Genomic DNA, 16,291 nt, shown 5'->3' with positions numbered 1-16,291 from the left:
AATTATATTATTTGTACTATATACAATTATTTGTGCTTTATAAATTGTATAAAAATATATATATTCTATAATAAATAAAATAGTGCTATTACAAGTATAATGTCCCCTTTCGTAGCATGACATATAATATTATTAAACGGCTCGCTTTGGGTCGATTTTTAAAATCGGCCCTAAGATTTAACCAAAATAATATTATGTAAGCCCAGAGATTTTGCTGATAGAAGGCAGAAAGGTTTGGGTCTATATAATTAGGCCGTTTTTAAAAATCGGCCCAAATCTCGGGCCGTTTAACAACACTAATGGCATACACAAAATAAATTAAGACCTAGTGGAGTTTTTTATTTGAATCAATATGATAAAGGTTAAAGATATATTTTGAAAAAGTTTATCATGGGATTAATTATCACCCATACTAGATATTTAGCTAATATTGTTTTATGCACTTTAATTCTTATAGGTAAATAATTTATAATAATTTCACATATATGGATGAACAGGAATAGCTTATGTCTTATCAGGGAAAGGTTTTCGCTTTGATATTGAAGGGTAATTACATCAAATTCCATGCTTATAATTATTAAAAGGTTTTTAGTTGACACATCGCCATACATGTGGGCGTGTATTGGCATAGGATTATCAATATCATTGTCAGTTGTTGGTGCAGCTTGGTAAATTATGAAATAATTTTACAATAACATAAAATAGGGGTATATTTACCACTGGTGCCAGTATATTGGGAGCTGGCGTTAAAGAACCTCGTATAAGAACCAAGAATTTAATTAGTATTATTTTTTGTGAGGCTGTGGCTATTTATGGAATTATATTGGCAATAGTAATTGGCAATCAAATTGAGGTTTGTTTTATATATGATATAATGTAATTTTATATCACTATGTGATATGATATATAAAAATTATATGTGAAATAATATTATTCATTAATTTTAAAGACTTCATATTTTATTTCCAACGAATGTTATATACTTAAAAGTTACAAAAATATTTTATAAATTTAATTTATTTACTATATTAATAGAAATTTGATAGATATGCACCCTCAGTTACACCTGAAATTTTGGCCTCAAATTTGTTTTCAGGTTATAATTATAAATTTTAATTTGACTACTTATTTACATTTGGATAAGAATAAAGTTTTAAATAAATTCAACTTAATTTTATATGAAAAAAAAAATGTTATGTAATATATTAATACATTATCATATCTAATAAGCAGAGATATAATACAAAAATTATGGGCCTTCACCAAAATTATTATCTGTAAAAATTTGACTTTCAAAATATCTTAGTCATAACCAACATACTGGATATTGGTGGATTGATACTTAGGGTTATTAGATATTATTGACTATTTTTTTCTTGAATACTATGGATAAATGCTAAATTATTAAACCCTCTAAAGGTTATTTTAGTATTTTTAAATAGCTGAGTTTTTATAACTGTGCCAAACTCCTGAGCCTAACTCCTAAATCATATTTTTTTAGAATTAACAGTTCTAAAAATGTAATTTGTATATCTATTTTTTTGGTTTATTTCAAAATGTGATAACATATATAAGGAATATTAAACATTTATTAAATATAATTATTATATTAATTTTAACATAACAAAACAATTTTATAACAATATGTATCACAATTCCAAAAAGTATAACTCTTTACATATAAACTTTAAGAGCTTTGATTAATCTATAAAAATGTGCCATATTTACTTAACTATTTACACAAAATTGATAATATATGCAACATTTGAATGTTTAACATTCTCAAACTGTGATTTTAAATATTTATAATATAAATTTATCTTTTAATTCTTTTTTACCAAACATTTTTTCTATACTATTGATAAAAGAATTTTTAATTTATTTAAAGGTGAAGGGTATTTGTAATAAAATATCTCAATAATTTTTGTTATACTATAAACTATGTATATACATATAATGTAATATAACAAAAAATATCAAACTTTAAATATTTTAATTTTAATGAAAATCTATAAAACAATCTTTTTAGGTTAAAAACATAAATATACTCCACATTTTTGGCTAGCTACTTTTGTTGTAAATTGACATACTGACATTTTACATATTCCTTTCTTAATATTTTAGGGCCAATGAGCTGCTAGGTCTTTTATTAAATATTCCTTTGGTAATTATTGGGTAGACCTTTCTTACATTTTTCACAATAACTAGTTTGAACCGATTTTCTTTTTTGCATATTTGATCTTCTGCCATATTTGCAAAGGACTTCCACCACCGAAATTTTGAAATTATATAAACTAAAAATTACTATCTTTGTGTTCAGAGTAAAGATAAAATCACGTCCGTATAACAGGCATGAATTTATGAGCAACATGTCAAATATAGGAAATAGTATCTATGATATTTTTTCTTGATTTAATATGAATTCTATTTAAAGAATCCACGAGATCTACATCTTCAATATATTTGTTATAAAACTATATTTCGACATTTTATTTCGACTATCTCTTTTTTCTATTATATCGTTCACAATCTTTTAAAGGATGCACACCTACAAAAGTGCTTAATAAGGCCACACACATAAAATATATAAAAAAAAATATACATTAGAAAAAATTATAAAAAAAAGTCATTAAAAATAACGCATAAAAATATTATTTAATAAAAAATATATATTTAAAAAAATTATATAGAAAAAATCACCTTTAAAAATAAATTAGATATATAAAGAAAATATACCTTAAAAAATTCATATGTCACTGAAACTAGGGTAAATTTTTAATATTATTTTTTTTTTTATTCAAAAATAATAAATATGCAATCATGTATATAGTGGAAATTTATTTTTGTCAAAATTTGCACAATTCTTTATTTTAACATTAAAAATGTAGTATATTATTTAAAATTTTAAAAGGGCATGTGCTATATTGGATGTTACTAAGTTAGGACTATTAAATCAAACTAAGCAATTTATTTGAATAAATATAATATATAAATATAAACTATGATAATATATATAATTTTAAGGACAAACAAAAATAGATCTATATAAATTTATATCATTTAATTAATTTACTTAAATTTGACCTATTTATAATATTAAGAAAATAACAATATTCTAGTGTTGTAAACATTTCAAAAAAATCGAACGCGTTCAACGTTCATTGACAAAAATCGAACACTTTCAAGAATAAAGGAACGCATTCATGTTCGTTCAAAATTTTATGATAAATTTTTTTTAAATTAATTTTAATATAAATAAATGTCTTATATTTTTTAACACAATATATTAGCCATTTTAAAAAATAATGTAGTTTTATTTTGATAAATATAATTATAAATACAATATAATATAATATAGCGAATAAAAAGATATTTTTATTTATAAAAAATTTTTCTTATTAAATTTTAATAACAATTGTTTTTTTAAATTTTTATCTGATAGACAGGAACACTTGGCAGTTAATACGGCATAAGCTATAACGCGCTCTACAGGGGCAGATGAGGAGATTGCAGTATTATACTTAATAAACAACTCTTTTAACGTGGAGAATTTATTAACATTTATTGTTTTGTCCTTTGCTTTAAAAAATTCAGATAAGTTATCCTCCTCCAATCCATCCTTTACTTACTAGTCAAAAAAAGGATATCTTGAAATTAACAGTTCTTGCATTAGCATTTCTAAAGTTTTCAATGCATTTTTCCAATAGTGCTGTAAGTTTTTTTTTATAGGTTCGTTCTGTGGAAGTTTTATCCATGGCCATTAAAGCTTGAATGGATGTTTGCAGAAAGAACATATTGGATCTTCATATATATGTTTAAATCTTTAAAAATATAAAATATATATAATTAATTTGATAATTTTGAGTTTAATACTTTTTATTAATCTCATTGAATAATACGTCTATCAATAGTTCACCATAGGTCAGTAATTTTTTTAATTTTCAAATAATTATCGTTATTGTTAGGGTCAAATAACCATAAATGCATTTTTCTTCAAATTTAATTATTTTACTTAGTTATATTATATAAAATAAAATAATCAATATTAAAATCAAATGTCGTTTTAAATTGGAACTTGAAAATTTTGAAACTGATATAATACTTTTTGGGTACATTTTATTGGTAAGTATTAATTTAGTTTCTTCAATATAGGATGTTACTGTAAAATATTTATCATATTTGGGCCATGGTAATGTTAATTCATCTGATTTTGAATTTTCAGAATCAGATAATGATGATGAAATAATAATATCCATGCTTATGCTAATTTATTAAATTAAAATATAAACAATAATATTCAAATTAATAAACTATAATAATGGTGTGTTAAAACAAATTGAAATGTGAAAAGGAAAAACAGCCGATTATAAAATATAAGACTTTTTTCTTAAAAAATTCGGATTAATAAATTTTTCACATAAATAAAAATAAAAGGTATTTTTAAAATTGAACGAACTTTAAATTCGAACGCTTTCTTCATAAAAAAGGAACGTGTTCACGCTGAAATTTCGTCAAAAATAAACACTGTTCATCATATTTTTCAAAAAACGAACTTCATTCACGAACGCGTTCACACTACAACATTCACATATAGTGTTGCGTAATCGGCTAAAAACTACGCCTAAGCCTAAAAATCGGCTAAGCCTAATTAGGTAAGCCTAAAAATCGGCTAAGCCTAATTAGGTTAAGCTTAAAAATCGGCTAAGTCTAAAAATCGGCTAAAATTAAATTAGTCAAAATTCTGCATCGTTGCTTAGCATTAATTATTATTTATTTATTTTATTTATAATTAATGTAAATATTTTATTATTATCAACAAATAAACATGATATGATTTAATATTTTTTATTTATATTATTATATTTTGAAATGAAAATAAATTTATTTATATGATGTTTTTTTAATAAAAAAAATAATATGCTGCTATATTGTAATAATGTAATATTCTTTTTAATATAATTTATTAGTGATTTTCACAATCTTCTTTGTAAATACATCTTTTATTGAGGAATTGTATTGTAAATTTTATTAGATAAACAATCTTTTAGGTGAAATCTTTTATAATTTTTTTAAAATTATCTATTTTTTATTAAATGAGGTGGATTTTATGAAACTTTTTTGATGTTATTTTATATGATCTTTTTAAGGATATTATATTAATGTGACAATTGTCATAATCGTTATTTTATAAGTTTTTTGAATTTTTTTGAAGAAAATATGTTAAAATAAGTATTAATAACATGTGTAAATATAAATTTAGTGAAGATGTACCAATGAAAAGTGACAATTGTCATAATCGTTATTTTGAATTTTTTTGACCACAATATGTTAAAATAAGTATTAATAACATGTTTAAATAAAAATTTAGTGAAGATGTACCATAGAAAATTAACATGTTTAAATAAAATTTAGTGAAAATGTACCATAGAAAATTGACAATTGTCATAATCGTTATTTTTAAAGTTTTTTGAATTTTTTTGACGAAAATATGTTAAAATAAGTATTAATAACATGTGTAAATTTAAATTTAGTGAAGATGTACCAATGAAAAGTGACAATTGTCATAATCGTTATTTTTAAAGATTTTTGAAGAAAATATGTTAAAATAAGTATTGATAACATGTTTAAATAAAATTTAGTGAAGATGTACCGTAGAAAAGTAACAATTGTCATAATCGTTATTTTTAAAGTTTTTTGAATTTTATTGACAAAAATATTTTAAAATAAGTAATGATAACATGTTTAAATATAAATTTAGTGAAGATGCACTCTAGATAAGCGACAATTGTCATAATAAAATTAGTGCTATAATTAATATTATAAATTAAGAAATTAAAATGAAATATTTATTTTTTTTTAAGCTAAAGATAATTTGATTGATAAATAATCAATTATTTACTCGACATTTTTTTTTCTATTTTTTCATAAAATTTGATGTAAATATTAATAAATTTTTTTATTAAATATTTTTAAAGGTGATTTTTATTCATATTAAGTGTTGTTTATGAATTTTAAATGTGTTTTGTAAATAATTTATTTATGAGATAGCAGTAGAGGTGTTATTTGCATGACCCTAATTTTTAAAATATAAAATTTGTCACTTTTCTATGGTACATCTTCACAAAATTTTTATTTAAACATGTTATTATTACTCATTTTAACATATTTTCTTCAACAAAAATCAAAAAACTTTAAAAATAACGATTATGACAATTGTCGCTTATCTAGAGTGCATCTTCACTAAATTTATATTTAAACATGTTATCATTACTTATTTTAAAATATTTTTCAATAAAATTCAAAAAACTTTAAAAATAACGATTATGACAATTGTCACTTTTCTACGGTACATCTTCACTAAATTTTATTTAAACATGTTATCAATACTTATTTTAACATATTTTCTTCAAAAATCTTTAAAAATAACGATTATGACAATTGTCACTTTTCATTGGTACATCTTCACTAAATTTATATTTACACATGTTATTAATATTTATTTTAACATATTGTCGTCAAAAATATTCAAAAAACTTTAAAAATAACGATTATGACAATTGTCACTTTTCATTGGTACATCTTCACTAAATTTATATTTACACATGTTATTAATACTTATTTTAGGGATGTACCGATATTTTATATCGGATCGGATCGGGCCGATATTTCGCTCATTTTAAAATATCGGTTATCGGCAAATATTATAAAATTTTCCGATCCGATATAAAATGGCGCTTTTAACAAAATTTAAAAAAAATTATATCTAAAAAACCATTTATTTTTATAAATAAAATCGAAATACATTTTTATGTTTAATTTTTTTAATAGAAATAATTAGTTAATAAACATTCTGCAATATAATTATTTTTTTTCGCATTCTGTTCAAAAAAGTGTTCATTAATCTCTTCAGTATCTGTTTTTAGTGATGCTAGTGATATTAACAGTCCCCATCACCGCCGACATATCTTTGATATAAAAAGAAATCTTCGATATATTAATTTTAAATATTAATTTCAAATTTCATAATATATTTTTTTATTACTAATTATGTAAATAGATTAATGTTATTACTTATTATATAAATAATAGCAATTGAATTGAATATAAACTATAACTGACCATTATAATATATTTAAATGACATATGTTATGGTATAGTAAAATTATATCTTGTACTAATAAAGGTATATTAAATTAAAACCGGTATCTTTGCAGAATACAAAATTAGATATGATATAGGATCGGTTATCGGCCGATATCAATTTAATATCTGAAATATCGGATCGGATCGGCCTCCAAAAAGTGGTATCGGTACACCCCTAACTTATTTTAACATATTTTCGTCAAAAAACTTTAAAAATAACGATTATGACAATTGTCACTTTTCATTGGTACATCTTCACTAAATTTTTATTTAAACATCTTATTAATACTTATTTAACATATTTTCGTCAAAAAAATTCAAAAAACTTTAAAAATAACGATTATGACAATTGTCACTTTTCTATGGTACATCTTCCACTAAATTTATATTTACACATGTTATTAATACTTATTTTAACATACTTTCTTCAAAAAACTTATAAAAGAACGATTATGACAATTGTCACATTAAAATATTATCATATAAAATAATATCAAAAAAGTTTCATAAAATCCACCTCATTTAATAAAAAATAGATAATTTAAAAAAAATTATAAAAGATTTCGCCTAAAAGATTGTTTATTTATCTAATAAAATTTACAATATAACCTTAATAAAAGATGTATTTACAAAGAAGATTGTGAAAATCACTAATAAATTATATTAAAAAGAATATTACATTTTTACAATATAGCAGCATATTATTTTTTTTATTAAAAAAACATCAAATAAATAAATTTATTTTCATTTCAAAATATAATAATATAAATAAAAAATATTAAATCATATCATGTTTATTTGTTGATAATAATAAAATATTTACATTAAATATAAATAAAATAAATTATTTTACTAAAATAAATAAATAATAATTAATGCTAAGCATCGATGCAGAATTTTGACTAATTTAATTTTAGCCGATTTATAAGCTTAGTTAGACGATTTTTAGGCTTAACCGATTTTTAGGCTTAGCCGATTTTTAGGCCCACCTGATTACGCAACACTATTCACTTATATATAAAAAAGAGGAAGATTTTCTTCCAGTTCTGGTGATATCCGTCTAGTAATGATCATATCCATTTTCATTAAGATTGTTATAATTTGAAAAAATATTAGATTTTATGATTTATCAATATTTAATTTACCCCTTACATTTGTTCGACATTATAGTTGAATCAATATGGACTGCTTACTATACCCAGAGGGGTCTCTTTCTCTTTTTTTTCAGTTTCAGCAATAAAATATTTTCCATCATTCCTTGATATTCCACCTACAACCCAAATGGCATTTGATTTTAAAATCCTACCTGTGTTATTTTATCTTTTAAAAATATAAGATTCATCTATTTCGATAACATACCCAGGACCCTATTTTTTCAAAAGATATTGCCTGTTTATGGCGCAAATTTTTCTAAATATTGCATTCCTAAAAACACTTATTGACAAATATTATAAATATATTTTACCATTTTCAAATAGTACTTTGGGAGACAGTAACTTATAGAAGTCCTGGACAGAAAAAGATATATAGATGATTTGTTCACAGGAAGATTAATATATTCAAATAAGTGCCTAATTAATAAAATAAATTTTAAAAATTAAAGATGCTGCATTTTTCTTCATTTTGATGCTATAATAACAACACGTGTGATTAATAAGAAGCTCATGATTTTTTAAAAAAGTCATGGTTCTTGTATAAAAATTATGATCTCGGTAAAATTTATGTAGTCCATAAAAAAGGGAAAAAAATATTTGTTAAATTTAAAAAATATGAATTATTATTACATCAAAAAATTTCCACTGATATCCACACGATTGTATATTTATTATTTTTCAGAGTTATTAAAAGATACTTTATAAATGGATCTAGATATAGATACAAATACATCGTCTAAAAAGTTATCTAGATACCGATACAATTTTTTAAATGTATTTAGATACAGATACATTTTTATTAAATTTTTATTGCATAAAATTAGGATTCTATTGTGAAAATTCATAAAATGAGCCAAAGAATTTATTGACTATATCACATTTATCAAAATATAACTTAAATAATGATTTTTCGATTTTAATATTATATATATAAATATATATTATTAAATTATTATAAATAATTATTAAATTTCAGTAATAATTTTCAAAATTTTTATCTGTAAAGACATTTTTAGCTACACTAAAAAGTCTTTCTGCCAGGGCGCTTGAAGGGATTGTGGTGTTAATATTTTATGAGTACAATATTATATCAGGATATTCTTTAGAAATACTAAAATCTCGACATTCATTTTTGAAAAAATTATTTAAAATTTATTGAGTATCAAAATTTAAATCATTTTTAACAATCTTATCTGCTGTAGGATACTGAAAAAAATCGGATATTAAATTACTTGTTTTTTTCGCAGGTTATTTGTTTGCAATCAGTTGAAGACCTGATAATTCATCAACTAATCTTTGTATTAATTGTTTTTTTTATTTTGTAACCATGTTCAATCAAGTTTAAAAAAAGGATGGAGCATAGTTGCTATAATATTTTCATCTTCAAATAGTCCCAATAAACCTAGAATTATTAAATATTGATTAAATTATTATTATTAATTTACATATCTTCAATTCCTTTAAGTAAGGCATCTAAGAGTAGAAAACAAAATCTCATGTTCATTTGTTTAAAATTCTTCAATTGGATAATTAGCTGTGAGTCAACGACAAGGTAGGATAGACAACGCTATTTTCCCACCAATCTAGTGTATTCGTAGTAAGATAATCCTTGATCTCATCTCTCATAAGGTCAAGAAATTCAAATCCCTAAAAATTATAATAAATAATATCAATTCGTGATGCATACTAACAGAATAGAGCGGTGTATCCATATCATCAAGAGAAATCTGATAAACGCCTTAATTCTGAGAATATATTACAAAGTTGGAAATCTAAATTAAAAAAATATAAAAAACAGAACAAATATCTTAATTAATAATAACTAATTTGAAATACTTGTCCTCTAGTCGACAGTATTCACGACTCAGATTAATTTGAAATATTCGTTCTCTAGTCAACTTGATTTCACTATTCGAGTTCATAACTCAAGTCAGTTTTTGGTCGATTTTTGCGACCCAAAACTTGGCTCAGTTTCGATTGAGTCGAGTCTATAATACTAAGTCGAAATATTTTTCCTCTAGTTGACTTAAGTTGAAAACTCATGTTCTCGACATTAGTTAGTCGACTAGCGACTACATAGTCGGACGGGTGAACTCGACTTTTTAATAACACTCGATGCTATATATTGATATTTTGTTTGAGGAGATTGTTATGCCCTCTATTTTTTATGAATCTCCAGAATACTTACTTATAAGTGGTCTAAAAGCATTGGAGAAATAATTACAATTTTTTTCAAATAACGATATCCCCCCCCCCACATACTTGGAAAAAATATACGAGCATGTATTCTCTATTACCTATTTTGAAAAATATTACAAAACGTTACTTACTTTGTTATTATTCTATATAAAATAATTTAAGAATTAATGAAGAGGGAGAAGGGTTATTTTATTTTTCTCTCAAAATAAAAATCTCCCTCAATTTAAAAATTTTGACCTGGCAACCCTGTATGAAAATAGTAGAAAAATTGACTATGCAATATCTAGTGTTGTTAATTGGTTAATATCTGACAAATCCAATAATTGCTTTAAAAACAAGAACCTCAGAATATATTGGACTAATATCAATTGAATAATACATTTAATTCTATCCTTTCACATAATTTGAAAGCAATTAATCAATAAAAAATAAATTTGTTAAAAATTCAATCTGGTTTATAAAACTATCCAAAAACTGAGATAATTAGGGCAAAGGAATCTGCAATTCTCCTATCTTATTTAAATTATTTTTATGTGCATTTATTTTCATTTAAATTTGCTCAATGAAATAACGTGCAATAAAAACGCAAATCCATAATATTTCTCATTTTTTATGTTTTATTTGTTAATTTACTAATATTTTAATATTTGATATGTTAATCTTAATTTTTCATATAATATACTTTAAAACTTATAATAAAAAGAGATATTTGTATAAATACTAAATTTTCCAATAAATCATGAAAAACTATAGTTTACAAATCAACTTTATTATTATTTTTACTGCTCAATATTTTATAAATACTGCCCAAAAGATTAAAATTTTGGTAATAAATATACTGCCCAAAAAATCAGCCTTTTAGAAATAGTTAAAGCGAAGTTGAAAATATATAATATCGTTTCTTCAATTACAATGCAATTGTTCAAAAATTTGTAGAACCTGGAATAAGTTACATGGTGTGCAATACAGCAGAATATAATGATTTTCTAAAATATATTTTTTCAAACATGACCAAGCCCAGATTGATCATGCCTAACTTTAAACCTGGTATAGATTTTTTGATTATTTTATGGCCATCCTGAATTTTTGAATAATTTTTGCTGTATTTTGTACATTATTTTAAAAGGAAATTATAAATATGAGCAGCAAAAATATTAAAGGATCCATTATATGATATATCTACTAAACCGATTAAGTTATATTAAGGAGAGAACTGGCTTAAATGGTAAAGTGAAAATTTTTTCCTACCTAGCACATAATTATATTTGCTCTAACCGTCAAGTGTCTAGCCCGCCTGAACTGGCCAGTAATAATTTTATATAAAAAAGGGGGGCCTGAAAATTTTCCCCCTGGCTCCACCCTATAATTTATATAATTAGCGTGTACATATTTAAAAATCTGCATGGCTCACCTTTTCCAGAATATTCTTTTATTCCGTGCCTGTCTCGGGCTCCCCTGATATTGATTATTCAAGTTAATATGAATTGATTAAAGTCGTTTAACAACGCTATACACAATCCTCTTTTTTGGATATTACCATAAAAATTAGTTTAAAAAATCAGTGGAGAGGCAAGAAATAGTAAAAATTTGCCATGTCGGTTTATTCGGCATCAAGAGGCAGCGAGTAAAATCTTCAACTACGGGCCACTATTTATAGGAAAAGAAAAACGCGGCTAAATTCAAATACATTGATTTCATGATCGAATTGCAATTTAATCTAATAAACGCTTCATATTCCTTTTCACATATATATTTTGTAATATAAGAAAAATAGATATACAAACACAAGATCTAAAAATAAATTTATAAAACTATACTTTTTTTGAAAACATTGTTGTTTCCTTCAATAATTTTGGCGGCAAACAAATATCTACAGGAATTAACGCAATTAATATCTAAAAATACTTAGCGTTATATATCAATATTTTAATGCAATAATATGTTTTTTTATTATTTATTGTTTGGAAGCTTTTTAATGCCCTGCAATTGATATCACTATATTTCTGGACATTTTACTTGTTTTAATATTCATGGATATTCATTTTCCATGTAAATTATTGAAGGTAACGTCAGATAATCAGTTAATAAATAATATAATTTTTTTAAAGATGGAAGCCTTGTTCTTCTAAAATATTAAATTTAAATTTTATAGTGGCCATAAGATAACCTGTTTAACATAAATTTGGATTTTAGATTTTTTTCCTAATTATCAATCATTAACACTTTAGCAAATTTAATATTTTAATTTAGTTTTTAATTGATAACTTTTAGTTAATATTCAAAAAGCTTATTTTTGCACGTCTTTAATCTCAATTCTCAGGCAATATAAAATTCAGATAGCTCAAATAGTTTATGTTGTATCTATAATCCATATATATTCAAACTAATTTTTATCGGATTTGAAAGGGTTCGGTCTAACTACCTTTCTCTTTTATTCAATTTTATTTTAAAAAAATTCTATTTTATTTATCTATGTTATAAAAGATCCAGATTCATTTATTAACAAAATTAGGATTGAATCCAGGATCGTCTACCCTTTAACAACTTTTCTATCATTAACATATTCCCCTCAAAACTGGATTTCATTCCATTATTGTGGCTTATGTGGTTTGATTATGGTATTTAAGAGGCCATTCGGGTTATTTATAAAAAATGAGGCTTCAATATCCCTGCTTAAACTCCCTGAGTGTTTGTCCCAGATATAAGAATCAGGTTTTATAACTGATTTTATTATTACATCAAACAATATAGGAGATCAATAATAATTATATTAGGAGAAAATAAATGTCACCTATAACTTTTACAAAAATTAAATTCTTTCAGGTTACGCCATGTTTGGAGCCGGCCTAACCACAGGTTTCTGCAATCTTTTTTGCGGACTTTGCGTGGGTATAGTTGGGTCCGGGGCTGCTTTGGCCGACGCTCAAAACCCCACACTTTTCGTTAAAATTTTAGTCATAGAAATTTTTGCCAGCGCTTTAGGTTTGTTCGGTATTATTGTGGCCATATTGCAGGTTTATTCTTTTTTTAAAATTTTAATTCCTTTTTATGCTAACTGTTTATCTCGAAAGTTATTATGTTTATTTATTATAATTAAAATTATCCAAATACTCTCCCGGGAATCCTAATTTTAAATTGTTTAGTTATAACACTATAATATTTTATTATAAAGAATTTGAAAGGTCTTTCTTACTGAGAAGCAATATAATTGTCCATTATTTTTATTGGTTTTGAAAATCAAGATTATTCTAAATTAAAAAGGAAATTGTATTATAATTGTAATCGTTGTTTTTGGATATAATAATTACTTTGAAAAAAAAATATTTAAGATATCTAAGGTGAAGATGGGCAACAAAGTGTGAAAGATCAATATTTGCATACATTCCTGTCCTCATTCTTGACGACAATTTTTTAATTATACATAATCATTTACGTTTTTATAATTATACCAAAAGTTTTTATGAGGTTTATATATGAATCCGAGTCGATATTTAAAATTCTCCCAATCAGACCATATTTTGTTATTGTTATAAATTGATCATTTTTCTTTTATATTTTGAACAATAATTTACTTATAATATAACTTTGTTGTTATTTATTAATAGATTTTGCAATCTATAATTTAATAACTTAATTTATCAAGATATTTTGAAGGAAACATAAGCTTATAATAATAAAATTTAACAAAACGTGTTTATATATTATATTCAGGGATAGGAAAATGTATTCTTTGTTAGCTTGTGTTTTAAAATACAAATGCAATACACTTTTTCGAAATAAAAATATATACAATATAGCAGGGGTCCAAACCGAAACGAATATCGGTTCAGGTTCGGATTAAAATAACGGTTCAGGATCAGTTCGCAAAAATAAAAATATCGGTTCGGTTCGAACCTCTAAAACCCGGTTTGAACACTTGTATTCAAACCTACATTCGACTTATGTTTAGGGAAGAATTTTTTTATTTCATAATTAAAAAACACATACATAAAACTTTCATTTTTATTAATTGCACATTATAAAATAATGTTTATTTTATAAATATAACAAATAAATATCATTTATTAATTTTAATATGAACAATTACTTAAAATTTTTTATTAAACCGCACAATTAATATATTTTCAAAATTTGTCTCACTCAAATTACATCTATAAGGAGATAATATAAATTTAATTGTTGAAAAACATTTTCCACTAACTTGGGTAGCCGGCACTGCCAGTATGATATCAGATTTGATGTGTCATTGTTAATACTATATGTAAATAATTTATATATTGGATTTAATTTTTCTCTGGACATTATAATTTATAAGTTTAAAATATTTAAAAAATGTTTTAAAATGGCATTATACTAAAGTTTATAAAAATTATGACTGATACTTATCAATTAAATGTGATTGATAATAATTTTTAAAACAATTTGAATATAATTAAAATTTTTGCAATATACTACTAGTAATAACATACACATTATTTTATAAGCATAAAATTATGAGACTCGAACCGGTTCAGAGGCATTTTAGCGATTCGGTTCAGGTTCGGCTAGAAATTTTTAGAGGTATAGGTTCGATAAAAAATACCGGTTTTAGCCGTTTAATGGTTCGGTTTGGATCCCTGCTATATAGTAGATACTTTAAAATCAAAAAATATCGGGACAGGTAACATAAAAAGATAATTTTAAAAAAACTACTAATTTCTTTTAATCTTAAACATGAATTATTTATTCATTTAATATATTCAACTATGTAAAATCTCAATGTAAAGTTTCTCAAGTGAACGAGAAATTTAAACTTGATATATAAGGTGTTAAAACTTAAAACGTATCTGCTTAAAAAAATATATGGACACATGAAATGCTATTTATTCCTATCAAATTTATTTCCCCACATATTATGTTCCCATTTTTGTTAAGTTTTATTAAGTCCAGAGATGGGCATAATTACTCAAACAATTGTAATTAAGTACAAAATTTTTGTAATTAATTATAATTGCTATTTCTTTTTCAAAAAAATGTAAAAACCGTAATTAATTACTAATTACATGTAGGGGAGACCGGGGATATAATGAACCCGGGGTTATAGCGAGACGTGGCTTTATTTTCTAGAGTATTAAACTCTAAGGGATAATTTTTTTACCAAAACTATATAATTATATAATGCATATGCGGCAATAATTTTTATTTATATCGGGCAGCTTGAAGAATTTTTATAAAGCATTATCTGATTTGTACCTGCAAAAGTAACTTTTTAAAACTTTACTAATTTTCAAAAATAAAGATAAATAGACATTTTTACCACCCAAAAATTATCTTATATAAAAGAAAAAATTCTATTTTATAGAATATCAATTTTCCAGAAAAAAAAATGATATTATAAATACTTTAAAATATGATCTTAATCAAAATGGTGGCATTGGGGCTATTTTTATGAGGTTAGGTCGAACATTTTTTTTTTAATTTTAACATGGTTAGAAATTACAAACCCAGAACCAAAAAATTTTCTCAGGAAGAATTGATGATGATATTTTCCCAAAATAAATCATTAATCAATATTATGAGCATTACAAATCTTAGTTATACCACAGTTAAGAGATTAACTCAAGATTCAAGAGAAAACAAAATTTTATTATATCCAGTACAAGACAGATTTTTAAGCAGCAAATATGTATAATGGGCTTTGTCCTAAAAAAGTAAATTTTTCAATAAATGTTATTGTTAATAATTTATTTTAATAAAGGCCAGAAAATTAGCTTATCAACTTTCATGTAAATATAATCTAAAAGTACGAAATTCTT

General features: G+C 23.8%; 1 protein-coding gene across 2 annotated transcripts; it reads left to right on the top strand.

Annotated features, from left to right (window-relative positions):
• The first annotated feature begins 317 nt into the window (after positions 1–317).
• LOC135931392 (V-type proton ATPase 21 kDa proteolipid subunit c''-like) lies at positions 318–14,149 on the top strand. Of its 2 annotated transcripts, none has more exons than XM_065468465.1 (7): positions 318–457; positions 498–546; positions 593–668; positions 706–853; positions 1,036–1,096; positions 13,320–13,510; positions 13,826–14,149. In XM_065468465.1, exons 2-7 carry the CDS (start codon positions 507–509, stop codon positions 13,856–13,858), a joined length of 549 nt encoding a protein of 182 aa, XP_065324537.1. In that variant the 5' UTR covers positions 318–457; positions 498–506; the 3' UTR covers positions 13,859–14,149. The 2 variants fall into 2 exon arrangements, with proteins under 2 accessions (XP_065324537.1, XP_065324536.1); XM_065468464.1 differs by having other exon boundaries at positions 585–668; positions 13,826–14,146.
• Positions 14,150–16,291: the final 2,142 nt, after the last annotated feature.

Source organism: Gordionus sp. m RMFG-2023, chromosome 1, assembly GCF_954871325.1.
Source record: "Gordionus sp. m RMFG-2023 chromosome 1, tfGorSpeb1-WG-v2, whole genome shotgun sequence".
NCBI lineage: Eukaryota > Metazoa > Nematomorpha > Gordioida > Chordodea > Parachordodidae > Gordionus > Gordionus sp. m RMFG-2023.
Note: the sequence above shows the minus strand (reverse complement) of the source record. Positions and strands in the feature narration are given on the sequence as shown.

What these genes read in the sequence shown, in the direction of transcription:
- LOC135931392 (XM_065468464.1), top strand. Translation starts at nt 391, where the DNA reads ATGGGATTAATTATCACCCATACTAGATATTTAGCTAATATTGTTTTA. An exon ending in GGCCTCAAATTTGTTTTCAG is followed by an intron (nt 1,097 to 13,319) that starts GTTATAATTATA and finishes AAATTCTTTCAG; the next exon opens with GTTACGCCATGTTTGGAGCC. An exon ending in TTATTGTGGCCATATTGCAG is followed by an intron (nt 13,511 to 13,825) that starts GTTTATTCTTTT and finishes AAAATATTTAAG; the next exon opens with ATATCTAAGGTGAAGATGGG.